Source organism: Myotis lucifugus, unplaced genomic scaffold (genome assembly GCF_000147115.1).
Source record: "Myotis lucifugus unplaced genomic scaffold, Myoluc2.0 scaffold_3, whole genome shotgun sequence".
Classification (NCBI taxonomy): domain Eukaryota; kingdom Metazoa; phylum Chordata; class Mammalia; order Chiroptera; family Vespertilionidae; genus Myotis; species Myotis lucifugus.
The window spans coordinates 9,002,117-9,018,122 of NW_005871051.1; the positions used below are offsets into that span (position 1 = coordinate 9,002,117).

General features: G+C 39.9%; 1 protein-coding gene across 1 annotated transcript in view; it reads left to right on the forward strand.

Annotated features, from left to right (window-relative positions):
* Positions 1-16,006, forward strand: part of PARD3B (par-3 family cell polarity regulator beta) — an 812,619-nt gene that overhangs the window by 245,137 nt on the left and 551,476 nt on the right. Inside the window, exon 3 of the mRNA XM_023760488.1 lies at positions 5,842-6,013. Within this exon, the coding sequence (XP_023616256.1) occupies positions 5,842-6,013 (172 nt within the window). The remainder of the gene's footprint in view (positions 1-5,841; positions 6,014-16,006) is intronic.

The following is a 16,006-nucleotide window of genomic DNA, read 5'->3' on the forward strand; positions in this document are numbered from 1 at the left end:
CACCAAATCTAGTGCCTAATCTTTGCAGTGGGGACACTATCAGTGCAGGCAATTGAGGTATGACAATTGAATAGAATTCATACATATTTCATTAATATATTTATTTTTGTGTGTTTTTCTAAGTCCTATTTATAAGATAGGTGTGTTTTAAAAAATACATTTCACCTTGAGCTCTCAAACAGAGGTATAAAACACAGAAGGTAAACATTGCACATTGTCCTGGTGCCTTAAATTTAGTGGCAATTAAAGACAAGTATTTTCATATTAAAACAAGCACAGAAATCTGGTAGAGTATAAAATGAATATAAAATGTACATGAATTTATAAAATAAGGCTGAGCACTTTAATTTTAAACTCACAACATGCCAATTCAGGTTATGCCTCCACTCCCCTGGAGGTTTACTCTTTTTTTTTTTTAAATTCTCAGCAGTGGACATTCTTAGAGATAGGAAGTGGGGGGTGGAGGGGGGAGAGAGAGAGAGAGACCACTCACAACATTTCTGACAACATGGATGGACATAGAGGGTATTTTGCTAAGTGAAATAAGTCAGACAGAGAAAGACAAATAGCATATGATTTCATTTATATGTGGAATCTAATAAAAAAATAAATGAACAAACAAATTAAACATAGAACATTTTGATGGTTCCCAGATGGGAGTGGGTTTGGGGTAATGGGTGAAAAAGGGGGAGGAATTAAGAAGTACAAATTTCCAGTTATAAAAACCGTCATGGGTGTAAAGTACATCATAGAGAACATATTCAAATCCTATATAATAAAACCCTAATATGCAAATTGACCAAATGATGGAACTACTAGTTGCTATGATGCACACTGACCACCAGGGGGCAGATGCTAAATGCAGGAGCTTCCCTCTGGTGGTCAGTGCGCTCCCACAGGAGGCATGCCGCTCAGCCAGAAGCCAGGCTCAAAGATGGCGAGGGCAGTGGCGGTGGCAGGAGCCTCTCCCACTTCCGCTGCAGGCCAGTGGTAAGGAGGGAGGGGTCCCAGAGTGTGAAAGGGCGCAGGCCAAGCTGAGGGACACCCCCCATCCCCCAGTGCACAAAATTTCATGTATGGGGCCTCTAGTAGTATAATAACTATGTATGGTGTCAAATGGGTATTAGACTTATCTGGGTAATCACTTTGGAAGTTATATCAATATCTAATCACTATGCTGTACACCTGAAACTAATATAATATAGAATGTCAGTTGTAATTGGAAAAAAATATATTTAAAGAGACAGAGAATGTATTTCCTCGAAAGGAAGTGAAGAAAGTGATGTAAAGAGGATGCAATGGTTAATGGTGTCCTAAAAACAAGCCCAAGGTCGGCTTTGGATTTCGCAGCCTGCAGATTGTTTCTGACTTGTTAAGACCGGCTTCAGTGGAGGTCAATGACTAGTGACCTCAGTAAAGGAATGAAGGAGAGAGACTGGAACTGCTCTGTGCCTAGCTCTTTCAGATTTTACTGGGTGGCACCTGTAAGGGTGAGTCCTGAGAAGGTTGGCTTGTTTGGGTTTTTGTTTTGGGTGCGAGAATGAACAGCATATTTGTAGGCTGATCTTCCTGGCATATATGGGGATTAGGTACCCAGTTACTGTTAGAGGTCTGCAGGGACAGGAGTTTTGATTAGAAGTCAAGGCTGTGTGAAAAGATCATTTGGGACCATGGTCTTTGTGGGAAATGCCAGTGCTGCCCTGGGTGACATGAGAATGCTGGCATCACAGGAGAGAAGCAGGGGCGCCAGAGATGGATAGGGCAGCAGAAGAGGATGGGTCCAAGTCAGATACTGCCTACTTGCCTTTTGCATACAGTTTAGGTTACTGCAGTCTCCAAGGGGTCAGTGAAAAAATCTTCTGCGTGCCACAGACGGTTAGGCTGGATGAAACCTTCACCACAAATTTAATAGAATTTCTTCTTTGACGTTGAACTCATTTCTGCTGTAGAGGTCATTTCGAATGGGTTTAAGGCAGGGAGGGGAGGCCACTGGCATACAATGGACACTTTGGAAGTCAGCATGCCTTCTGCTGAGGAGCTAGAGCGGTGGTTTATGTTAATTAACATATTCATCTCTGTAACACTGTGTTCTAGGAACTCTGTCACCTAGTAATGTAAGTGTTCTGATGAATCAAGCAATCTAGCTAATAAGCACCTACAACACATGGTGGAAATTAATTATCAGTGTTGAAACAAGTGTGCGTCTGTGTGCATTGAAGAGTGGAGTTGAAGACTGAAGTCTCCTCAGCCAGCACCTGCGCTGCCAGTGACCTTGGGCATCACACACTCAGAAACCGATCTTCTTCCTTCCATGGGTAGAGACTCTATATCATTCATTCAGCCCTTCATCCATACATTCAGAATGGGCTGTACAGAGATCATTCCTGTCTGTCCTGGTTTTAAGAGACAGACTAAGCAACTAATTAGTCAGAGAGATCATGAGATTTGGGAGCCTCCAGATCTCACTAGCATCATCTTTGGGAAGAGTTGTGTATTGCCTGTATCTCCATAGAGTCATGTTCACATTCTTAGTTTAGGCCATAGCGTCCTCCTGGATAACTACAAATATTCCACAGTGCAGCCTAGTCTTGTACACCTTCCTTTTTGGAAGATGGTTACAGTGTGATCTGAGACACTGCATTGGAAATTAAAAAAACAAGGTTCACTTGGACAACGCAGTCTCCAAACTACTTTGTTCTTGCATTTCATATATTATTTGGTATAACATTGTTACTGCATACTCTATAAACTTGTGTTAATAGAATAGTACTAGTGGCCCGGTGCATGGATTTGTGCACTTTGAAAGGAAATTATTTAGAAGAAATATTTTAATAGCACTATTCACCCATTCTCCATAATAGAAGTGTCAACCAAATTCACAATCGACAATGGCAGATTGAAACACACGCATACAACTGGTACCAACAAGAGCTTTATATGTATTGGGCATGTGAAAGTCAATTTAGTCTTTTTTAGATATAGAACAAACTTGCTTAATTAGACCTGCTTTCTGATTTAGCTAAACTTTTTCCAGCCCAGTGAAGCACCCCAACTTCTCTTTCAGGTAATTGTCAGCAACACAGCAGTAAATATAAACACAAAGCAGATTATTATTGTAGATCACACAAAGAGAACAAAGGGTAAAATATTTAATTGTAACAGTGTTTGACAATATCCTCTGCAGTCAGAAAACCTGAAGTCATTTTCAAGGTCCACCATTTCTTACTTCTTTTCAGTTGGGTCAAGTTTCTAAACTTTCTAAATCTCCATTTTCCAACTAATGGAAAAAAAAATAGGATTCTACCAAGTCTCCTATCTACCTACTCCAGGACTTCTGTGAGGATCAAATGAAATGAGGCACGGGAAAACACTTTCACAGACATTTGGTTGAAATGTAAAATGTTTGCACCTGGCTATAAAGCAAGTCATGTTCCTGGGCTGAAGAAACTGCAAAAAGGCTAGTCGCTAGCGAGAGGAAGCCGGGTGTTGCTATGTGACGTCATTACCCGTTGCCCACAGTGACCATTTTCGGGCTGGGCTGGGTTGTGGGCTGCATTTTGCGCCATGGGATCTTGCCAGTGTTGGCTGTGATTTGGTGGGCTGTCGCTCCGCAGTGGTGGCAAGGCCTGTGTCCCACTTGGGGGAAGCTGATTGTTGCTTTGTTGGTGCCAGGTCTGCAGTGTCATTTCTTTGTAAATGGCCAGTGTGTGTCATGGCAGCTTCTGCATTGAGTGTCTGCCCCCTGGTGGTCAATGCACATCATAGTGACCAGTTGGACTGTTGGAGGGACACTTAGCATATCAGCCTTATATATATATTGATGGTTATCAGTAAAGTATTTCAATAAAAAAATGTTATATAGCAGCTATAGATAATGATTTATGAGTTACCAATTTTAAGCTTTTTGTTGATTTCAGAGAGGACGAGCAAGGGAGAGAGAGATAGAAACATCAATGATGAGAATCATTGATTGGCTGCCTCCTGAATGCCCCCTGCTGGGGATCAAGCCTGCAACCCAGGCACGTGCCCTGACATGGAATCAGGAATCAAAATGTGACCTCCTGGTTCATAGGTTGATGCTCAACAGTGGTGCATACCAGCTGGGCTAAGCTTTTGTATTATACTTTAGATTAGTATTTTATTTTTCTTATTTGCCCCAATATTTAAGATATACAGGATATATTGAGTTAAGGATATAACAAAAGGGAAAAGTAAGGTATGATTTTTAATTTACATGAAACTGTTTATACTACCCATATAATAAGCCACTTTTTTTAGTTGATCGATGCATTAAAATAAATGTTACTAACATGTGTTAGAATTTACCAATATATAAAGTTGAAATTACAATTGTCACAGAAATAGTGATGAAAATAATACTTCCACCATATTTAAAAATTGTTTTTATTTTCATTTTCAGGATTTACAGTGTTAAACATCACTTTGGCCAGATGATTAGATAAATATAGTTCTAGGGATTATTCTTATCCTAGAATAATCTTTCATTATTTATCTATTTAAGTCTTCTCTGAAACCAGTTCATCAGTGCTGCCGATTAAAGATAGAAAATGTGTGTGTTCAATTTTAAGAATTAAAAATAATGTCTGGGGACTAGCATTTGTTTCCTGTGGTGAGAGGATTGTTGGATTTTCCAATTAAACAAGTCCCCATACTGGAAATGAGTAGTCAATTATGAAAATCATTTTTGAATAGCCAATTTACATATCCCTAATTGTATTCATTTCTTCTGAAAGATTGAACTTGGAATGTATGATGTTCTGATTGGTTACCCCTGAGCTTGTGTCATTAATACTATCGCCAACAAGGTTCCCCTATGAATAGGGTTTTGAGTGTTTTTCCTGAATAAATGTTTGAATCATAAGTAGGTTTGTTTTATTTAATGAATGAAAAATATATAGAGATTTACTAGCGGTTTTCAAATTTGCACACACACTGCACTTTTCCTGGGCGGACAGGGGCATCCCTGAGCTGCCCTCACGTTTGGACTTTTCCACATCAGTGATAAGGGGCATCGGAGGTTCCCTGATGGTGGTGCTGTCCGCTGGCCAAAAATGCAGTTTCAGCCGGGTTGCCTCACTTTTTACACAGCAATGTTTGCACAATGAATGGAATATTTTATGATATTTTGCCCTTATTTTATGAAAAATGACTTGGAAATTGACAAACATTTTTATATTTATGACAAGAAGCATAGGTCTCCCGTGAAATAAAATTGAGATGAAGATGGGAATAATTAGGTTAAAGTGCTGATGCTTATTCTCATTGAAATTGAAATTCATTGGACTTAGACCAGTCAACATAGATCAGTCATGTGGGAAAAGAACAAACCTAAAGGCATGTATGAAAATGGGTTATCTGTGTGTGTGTACAAGGTAAATACAAATTCTGTGTAAATATTCACATTTTGTCAGTTTATTATGATTGTGTCTAAAAGGAAAGATGTAATTATGGAATTCATCATATCTACCATTCTATTTCTGCATGTCCAACTTTTATGTTTTTGGAGCAACTCTTAGAAGCAACACTGGAGTCCTTTCAGGCTTATTAGAAAAGGGGAAGGGAGGAGGCAACCATTTCATTCCTTTGAGAGAGATAACCAAAGTTGGTTCTCTATTTCAGGACACATACACTGTTCATTATTTCCTGGCCATGGTGCTTTTAGACATAATACTGAATTAAAAGTTGTGGGTACAGTCACATTAACATTGTAAGTTTTCAGAGGCCATTTTTATTGAAACCAAAGATCACAGCTAGATACAGTCTCCAGGTGATGTGTGTGTCCAATGGAGCACTAATTGGTGTTGCTGGGTTTGTTTGTAGCTGATTGCCGTGTTTGACGAACAAGAACCACTCCTCAAGATCGAGAGCCCCGGAGGAAACCCAGCAGGTCGCCAGAGCCCAGATGCCTTCGAGACTGAAGTGGCTGCCCAACTGGCTGCCTTTAAACCAGTTGGTGGGGAAATTGAAGTAACCCCTTCTGCTCTGAAGCTAGGTATGTGTATTTTCTGTGGTATGTTTTTCACCTGATGGATATATATCCCCTTGCTGACTATGAGTTGCTCCTACTTTGTGACTTACCTTGTTAGTCATCTTTCTTTAAAAAATACAAACTGGTTTCTTCTCTATATTATTATTATTATTATTATTATTATTATTACTATTATTGTTGTTGTTTACATAGCTCCTTGCAGTTGTTGAGGCTCAGGGAAGTGGATAGCATTTTTTTCTTGAATGGCAGGTGAATCGGAATCTGAACTGTGTGCCCTTGAAGTATCATAGGGGAGGGATTGGAATGCACGTGATGAGGTTCATCCATAGCTTATGAGAATCATTTTTTTTAAGTCCCTGAAAACGTCATTTGGAATAAGCCAAGCTTGATCAAGGAATCCACTCTAGGAATAAAGGTCACGTCTGTTTTTGCCACCTTCTTTTTCTCCCCAAACTACATATCTCAGAGTTTGGGGCAAACATTTTGAAGTTAGTTTCTTAATTCTGCCCTACTGGTTTATTAAAACAAGAGCAACTGACCCAGTGAGTGAGCTCAGAATTCTTCTTTTGTTATATTTGTTTTAAAGGTGTGGATAGAAGGAGAAAATAAACATTCTTCTCAAGTTTCAGTGAATTGACAATTGTAAGAGACATAATATGTCAGTGTTTGGTGATACCTCTTAGAGATAAATTTAGGTCAGTTTAACAGCATGAAGTTTCTGAAAAGTTCAATATTTTGGTACTTAAAACAGTTTTTTATTCCTATTGAATGTATGCAGACATTTTGAGACAGCTCTGAGCACCTGTTATAGGTTAATTCTCAAGCTAGAACAGGGGCTTTTTCCACTTTGCCTTTTAAAGCAAAGCATATGCTTAAAGTTGTAAAAACTGTACATAGTACTAGTTTTTCACATTTGAAACAAAGTGTATACTGTCAAGTTTCCTTTACACAGGACCATTCTGAGTATCCGTCCTTTGCACTCATTTTCTGGAAAGCATCTGCAGTGCCCCTTTTAGAAGAACCAGGTGGATATTAATGATCTATGATCTGTACTAGTACAGGCTTCATAATGTTCCTCTGTTTGTTGGAATGCAAGCGAGAGAAGCAGTCTGCTGGAACCCGGACACTGGGCGGCTTCATCGCGGCTTCTCTTCATGGGAAGCCAGGTTTGTGGCTTCAACAACTTCACAGCCCTGTCGTTCATTTGCATAATGGATGCCTTTTTATCCATTATGCAAATGAGATTGGGAGGAAAATTAGGCAATAAGGGAAGACGAAAGGGGAAAATTGCCTTTGCTTGTTTTAATATTCCATTTATAAGCGAGCACTTTGGTCTTCAAAAGGCCAAACCACCGAGTACTCGTGTCTGGGAATTTGTTTTTATCTTTCTTGTGCGCATCCTCAGAGAAAACGTTTGTTTTTCTTCAGATTTTTCGTAGTTTCTTTTGTTGAACCATCTGAGCAACATAACATTGAATGCAGGAAGAGAAGGAAGTAAGCTGAGGTTTCTCTTCTTTACAAGTGGACTTTCTACTCTTTCAATACTGATTTTTGGTAAGACAGAGATAGGAAATAATATTCATTAATGGTGACTACCCAACAAGCACTAGCTTAAGACCATGCATGGATCATTCTAAATCCTTTACTCATAACAACTCACTTAAGCATCATCATACTTAGTTGGGTTCCATTATTCCCTTTATTTAAGGGATAAGGCAGGCACAGGGCAGTTCAGTAACTCATCAAAAATCACAAAACTATTAGGTGTCAAGGCCAGGATTTGACACTGGCTCCAGTGTCAGGAACAATTTGGCTCTGTGCCTCTTATATGCTATTGTAAAAAAAAAAAAAAAGATAAAATAATTGATTTAATTTTTCTGGGATTTACTTTGTGACTACATATGAAAACCCTGCAAATGCTAACTTGTTGGCTTCAAGTCCCATTCCCCCTCGTGCTGAGGGTTCAAGGGTGAGATGAGCTCATTGTTAGGTGATCAATCAGTGTGCCTCCCAGAGACTGGGTCTGAAATCATGGCATCATCTCCAGCTCCTCCTTTTCCTTCCCACCATGGCCACTTTCTCCAGCCGTCATGTCCACACCGTTGCAGCAACCCAGACCTTTATCATGAATCAGATGCTTGCAAGGCCTCCATCGGACCCCTTCTGGACAGTGCTGCTTTCTCCAAGCCCTGCTCTGCCAGCGCCGCCTTCCTAAGTCACAAACCTGATTATATGGCCCCGGCTTAACAACTTCCAGCGGCGTCCTACTGCGTGGACAACCGTGTCCAAACTCATTAGTAAGCTGATGCAGGTGGCTCCTCAGAATTCGCTGGAGGAATTTGGGCAGGGATGAACAATGACAAAATCATCCCTTATCTACCCTCAGCATCCCATCAGATTGAGTACTTTTCATATCTTGAACTTTAAAAGCAAAGAAAAAGCCTATGTATGTAGTTTCTCTGACAAATGGAAGAAGGAAGCAACACAGCCAGCTTTGGTGTTTTCCAGTTTTGTTTTGTTTTTTGTTGCCGCAGGGCAGGATGTGGTCATAAGTTGGGCAGGCGTCATCTCAGGATGGAGGGATGTGCATGGCAGCAGCCCATAGCCATGGCTCCTCCCGGGGCTGTGCTGCCAGACCCCCCAGAGATCCTGTTTACATGTAGAGTGGGAGGGGAGGTTGGAGAAGCAGCAGCATTTGTGTCCCAGCGATTCATCATAACACTGTGCACATACAATACCAAACACAGAGCCCCGCCCTGCTCCCTGCTCAGCTCCCCCAGGCCATTGGAACTGGCCCTGCTTGTCATGGGGCTCAGACGCCCTCCCAGGCTGGTGCAGCAAAAACAAGCACTTATTCTCAGTTCTTTTCTTTCTTGAGACCCTTCGGGAAGCCAGGGAATTTAATCCTCCCCAGCTCTCCTGCTTGTCTCACTTAAGGAGACACAATTTTAACATGTTAGGAATCAAGGCATTTTTATGATTGGGTCATATTAATCACCAAAAATTTTGACTGATATTGGGGGTTAAAATATACTCAAAGTTCAGTATAATTTTTATATCTCTTTTTCCAACACAAGGTAATCAACAACAGTATTCTGTTAAAAACCAACTACCTTCCCTACTATGGCCCCTGCTGTTCTTTTTGTATCTTCCAAGATGAAATATTTATGCACAGAATATGCAGAAAGTTCATACTCACAGGCTCTTCATGACCTGGCTACTTCCTCTGCTCACTTTCATTCCTGGCCACACCCTACAGTCACCTTCACATGCAGCCACCATGAAACACTTACCAGGGCCCCAATTGTCACTTGTTTTCAAACCTCCCTGCCTTATAGGTACTGTTCCCTTTAGCTGCTCACCCCTTTGCCTCTTGTCTAGTTGGTGAACATATGCACCCTTTAAGCTCAAGCTCAAATATTAACCTTGGTTTTGATGCCTTGTCCAAATCTTCAAGACAGTACAGTAGATGTACAATAAATAAATGTCTTAATTCCTTATTCAACAATAAAGTGGTACAAAATGCATTGAAGAAATGTTCCACTCGCCTAAAAAGGTTTATAGTCTTATGCCCTATACGCTAATGGGGTATATATTTTTAATTTGTAAGAAGAGTTTTAAATCAAGTGGGCAACCACATAATTCCAACTTCATTCATCTAAATAATTTCCTACCATTTATTTTCTAATGGATTTTCTAATGTAATGCTAAATGAGTAAGTCCTGACTCAGCCCTAACTAGCAAATCATTGGAACACTTAAAGATTCTAAGTTTCTAAAATTATTTGATGCTTTTTACTGTATAGCCTAGAGATTGCTAAATAGCCTATTTAAAAGAAGAGACATGGTGGAACAAACACCAGGTGAAACAGCAAAGAATCAGACTCACAGAGGCCATCTGCACTTTAAAATTACCTAGTTCAGGAATTGTCCAAGTCTTCTTTGTGGAACCAATGTTACTTTTTGACATGTTTCAGGATTTCAACATATATTTGATTCTAGTTAATTAACAAATAACATTTATTGAGCACTTAAGTTCTAGAAGCTATTCTAATTCATTTATGTTTACTTATTGTCCAAATAGGATTGGTTGTGCTTGCAGGGAAGAAAGTGTTGAGCAGGCAGCAGAAAACCCAATGTTTTCTACAATTCCTACAGCAAAGAAACCCACCACCAACAAAAGAATTGTTAGCACCCCTTAGAACAACCTTTATGAAATGCTTGTCTAGAAATAGCCAGTTCCATAGATTTTCATAATCAGCAATTGTCTTGGTCAGTGGTTCTCAACCTTCCTAATGCCGTTACCCTTTAATACAGTTCCTTATGTTGTGGTGACCCCCAGCCATAAAATTATTTTCATTGCTACTTCATAACTGTAATTTTGCTACTGTTATGAATCATAATGTAAATATCTGATATGCAGAATGTATTTTCATTGTTACAAATTGAACATAATTAAAGCATAGTGATTAATCACAAAAACAATATGTAATTATATATGTGTTTTCTGATGGTCTTAGGCGACTCCTGTGAAAGGGTCGTTTGACTCCCAAAGGGGTCTCGATCCACAGGTTGAGAACTGCTGGTCTAGACAATTGTCATTACCTTACAATGAGAAAAAAAGAAAAGAAAGACAAAAGCTTAGAGAGAGTGTGTGCTTTAATATCATATAACTATTTGGTTAAAGAACTAGAGTTGGAACCTTCACCTCTTGGCTTCTAGTACAATGCTCTTTCAACTACATGACATTTTTTGGATTAATTATAGATTTCAGTTATCTATGACTTTTAATACTGTATGTGAAAAAGTAGCACCTCATATCTTTTGGAATTGAGATAGAGTGTAAAGTAAGAAATACATATTATGAATAGCTTCAGATCACCAGCTAATAAGGGAATAAAGACTAGAAAATTAAGATAGAGAACATTTTGTTAAAACCTTCTTTAGGTTTCAGAAATGAATCTGCTCCTGTCTCCTCATCCCATGCGTTTGTGCACACACGTGTGTGCATGTATGTGTATGCGTGTTTGGGGGGAACTTGCGCCAAAAGCATTATGCTAATGGGATTCCTAGGTGACTTTTCCTGTCCTGTGGATATTGTTGTACTCTTTTTGACACTTCGACTGCCTTCATGTAGGACCTTCTGTAAATAAGGTAGAATAGCGTGGGAAATTATTTTGCAGTTTGGAAGAATATGCTCTTGAGCCTTTCCCCCAGTAGTGCCTATGCTGCCTTTATGACCTTGTACTGTTCTCCAGAAGACCTTCGAGCCCAAGGTTGGCCCAATCCTTGTCCCTTGTGAACCACTGATAGGGAGCTGGTTCCCAACTCTACAGATTATCATCTAGCTGTGTTCCCACACAAGTCATTTAACCTATATCCATCAGGACCTCCCTTTTCCAACACCAGCCCCCCAAGGTGGACACATCTGGCATTTCATAGGAATGGGTATTCTTTTTTTTAAAGATATTTTTATTGATTTCAGAGAGGAAGGGAGAGGGAGAGAGAGATGGAAACATCAATGATGAGAGAGAATCATTGATCATCTGCCTCCTGCTCACCCCCCACTGGGGATCAAGCCCCCAACCCAAACATGTGCCCTTGACCGGAATCGAACCCGGGACCTTCCAGTCCGCAGTCCAACTCTCTGTCCACTGAGCCAAACCAGCTAGGGCTGGATATTCTTATCTGAGAACATCCAGGTCACTTCCTGATGTGTCACTGCCACATGTCAGAGGACCACAGTTTTCTCATCTATAACACGAGCCTTTCTTGCTCTTATGGGCTATCACTGTCCCCTGAGACTTTCATTAATGCCCAGCTAAAGTTGAATCTGACTCAGTTGTCCTCCCCTGGCCCCAGTTAATTAGTAGTTTTAGTTTAGACAAGTTGATCATTTTTCTAAGGACTTCTTGACTAAACTTTGCCATGTTGGGTTCAGGCTTCCATGAGAAAATATTTCTTTAGTTATAATTATTTTAGCAATTTAATTCAAACAGTGTGTCAGGATACAGAGTCCTTTCAACGTGGTTGTTGCCACTCTTGTGATCTCTATTACCCAGATATGAAGCCATCTGATTAAAGTCGGGAGTTGCAATGGCATTAGCTTTGCTCCCCTCTCGTGTGTTAAACTTTGAAGATGAGCTACTTTATATTTGAAAGTGGTTCTTGTTTCTGAGACTTGAAAGCTGGAAGGTGCCTCAGATGCTTTATTGTTTCCATGTGTGTTTGTGCTGCTTCAGAACTGACATGGAAATTATGCCTGTGTGTTTGTTATCATTATTTTCAAAACACTGAGTTCTTTGCTCTCTGTTTTCAGTAGTTCTCAGAAAACGTTGTATAGCCATAGATGAGTGTTGGGACTCGTGACTGTTTTCTTCCGAATTTGACAATTTACTGCATAAGGGAAGCATATGGGAACATTTGTCTGAGTTTTTTAACGAAACCAAATCCCTTCATGGCACTGATCTTCAGGAAAAAATAAAGAAGGGGAAGTTTATTCCTTTAATTAGGCTGCAGCATGTAAGTAGCTGCTGTGCCCATAATGGGAGTTTAAGTATTGGCATCTGATCCTAGACAAACACGCTCACACCACACACATAGCAGAACTGACGCTCAGGGCTGGGCTGGGCTGGGCTGCTGCCGGAGCCTTTGAATTCCTACTACAAAGCGCACAAGCATGTGAGGGTTCCTTGTTGCTGGGAGCGCTCGGCTGTGGGCTGTGCAACTCGGAGTTGAAATTACCAGGGGACTGAGGTCATTTGCTTGGATGGATCCATAAGTCATAATTTGGTCATTGAGTTTCATCCTATTTGTTTCCTGTTGTAGCTGATTATTCAAAAGTTAACAGCTAGCTATGGCATAGCATTTCTTTCTTTCCTTTTTCTTCCCCGGGAGCCTGGCATTTTTTTCCATGCAGGCTTAGATGAATGATGTTGTAATTAGCTATGGTAACCTTACCAGGCTATCATCAATCAGTCATAGCCATCCAGTCAACAAAGTGTGTGCGTGTTTCCTGGTGTGGCGGTAACTAAAGCAGGACTGAGGAGGCCAGAGCACCACTCACCCACTTCTGGCATCGTTCTTCTTTTGTGATGGTGGTACCGGATTTTATTTTAGTTTGTTTTCAGAATAGGTGAAATGTTGCCTGGGGAAGGGGGGAGATGGATCAGGTTATGCATTGAATATTTTTTTTTATTTTAATACTCTGGAAAAGGGCCTAAGATTCTTGGTTAAATGAAAGAATAGAATCAATACCTAAAGACAAGCAACTCCTAACAAGTAGCAAAGGGAGTTACCACGCAGGAGTAGTTTTTGTTTGTGTGAGCTACATGCAAATGTGAATGAGCATTCAAATAAGATTTTCAATATACCTGGCATGGCCTCCTCTGAGTAATCTGAGATCATGGTGGATGCATGCAGACTTCCTAGACAGGCAGTTACTTCGCAACATTGTGTAAAAATAAGATGACTTTTGCTTGAAAATATCATATATTCTCATGAGTGTCTTTTAAATGAGATATTATTTATTACGTTATAGAAAGTTAAGCAAGAAAAATAACAAATGGTCATCTTCTTAATAGAACTACGTTTTCCTTTGTCTTTTTCCTATCAGGTTTCTTTGTATTTTAGTCTTAATTCAGTTTATTTTCTGCTGCCTCATTCAGTTCTCCTTTTGTCTCTTTTCCTTCATTTTGCGTACTTGTATCTAATGGCTCAATGTAGTAACTAAATTGTTACTAAGTTGGTTGCACTCTAATAAAAAAGTATTAAAGGGAATTTGCCTTTAGCCATTTACCCCCAAAATGTAAGATAGGATATAAAAAACCAAGCTTTCATTCTTGTTCTTTTCCAGCTGTAGTTTCTAAGTTTATTATATGACCTCCAGAAAAAAAACAAACCCACACACAAAACACAGCAAGTTCCCCATCTCCCCTTCGGCCTGTTGCCGATGCCGGACCCACACTGAGCCGGAGTCCGCAGATCCGTCATAAACAAGCAGCAGGAAAGGTCACCTTCCTACTGCTCACCTGATACTAGACCCCTGGGTTTTCGAGCCTCTTGGCAGATTGCTTTTAATAGTAAGTCCAGCGAGGCCGTGCTGGCAGAGGCCGAGTCCCTGAGTGGGGAGAATGCTTTTAGCCATGCAGTCACAGCCAGCTGCTCGTAGTTACCTGGACCACAGATAAAATGACTTGCAGTTTGTCCTTCTAATAAAAGAGAAGAAAGACACCCCCCCAAACACACACACACACGTACACCCCAGCATCACTTCTTCCTCCCTTCCCGACACCATTACAGCCCCATCTACCCATCTATCTTCCTTTCTTGTAACCAGCCCCAGCTTTTCTGGTCTTCAGTCCAGGTGGTCTGACAGCCAAACAGGACCCAGCAGCATGTCCCTGCGTTCACTCAGTGTCAGTGCTCCTCATTCTCTAAGTAGAAGTGCTGCTGTTGAGAGCTGGAAAGGGTTTCACATGTCTATTACAAAATGCTTTCAAATTACTTATCTGTATTAAAACCTTTTTAACAATATGACTCGGATTTTTATTCACATAAATTTTTGTGGCCACGAAATAGATTACATTTCTCATAAATTCCTAATCACACCTAAACAAATTATTTATAATAACTGCTGATTTTCTTTTGCAGTTTGAAGTTCAAGAATCTGACTAATAATTCCATATATGGCAAAGCCTTTTTTGCACTAACAACTTAAACAGAAGGTTTAGCCTTTGGGATTTATTTCTGTGTGTGTGTGTGTGTGTGTGTGTGTGAACGTGCATGACTTTTTTTTCTTTCTGCCCAGATGGGAAGAGGGGGGAAAATCCACTAATTTAATTATTTACAGAAGATCCATCTTAAGGACAAGTCACTCAGAGTTGGACACGCTTTTATGACTGGCTCGGGATTTTCTCATTTGCTTTATCTGATAAAGCCGCATGATGAATTATGCCCCAATATGCACACATTTGGTTATTTCGTTGCTCTATATCCAATTGGAAATTTTACTAAGATCTGGATTCGGCCCAATGGAAGTAAGAAATACCAAGGCAGCTTGATCTGCTCATTCTCACGTTCCAAGGTGATAAGGAAGGTGACAGCCTTTGCTAGCAGTTGCCTTAAGAAAAGCGATCTCTCTTGTGTTTGCCCTTTTTTAATGTTTACCAGATAAAAGAAGACCACCTCCCAGATATAGCCGCCACACCCTGTCAATTTATCACTGAAACAATGCATCCATCATGTGGTACCAGAAAACAGTTCTCACTCTGTTTATTCCTAGACTTAATGGGGAAAATCTTGATGCTATCAGAAAAAAACAACAGGTGAAATGCAAAAAAAAAAAATCTGATTATCATTCTGTATGAAAATGAGACTCTGTTAAACTCAAACTCCTTTACATATGGAAGAAATTTGGGGCTTTATGGTGGTTTTTTTTTTGTCTGTGTGTAAAATTAAAGTAAAGGAAATTATGTGGTATATCTTGCTTATTTTCTTTTTGTTTATGTGGGCACGTTGACTCTGATTACTTAATGCATGTATGTAGAAAAGGGCATGATCAAGGAAAATAAGTGAGTAGGCTTTTTGCCTCACCACAACGTATTTAAAATCATTACACTTGTATTTGGTATTTTAAGATAATATTGACTAAAAGAAGCCATTACTTCAGTGTCTATATTTCTTGAAATTGTTAGTAAGAATGGTGTTTCCATCTCCTTTTGCATTGTTTGTCTGAATAACGGCACAGACAACAGCGAGCTGAATGGCTTTGTGTCATCTGGTTCTACATAATTGCGATGATCAATTAAACTCTTCTTGTGTTTTTAAAACAAATAGACTCTCTACCCCAGAGGTCTGAAATCATGAGGCAAACTTCTTATTTTAGTCACAGTTCAGGAATAATGCCCTTTGACCCCAGGACTTTAGTTTGGTGTTACAGTTAACTGCCCCTTTGGCACAGTTCAGCATCTGCACCACTAACATCTGCTCTTTGTAG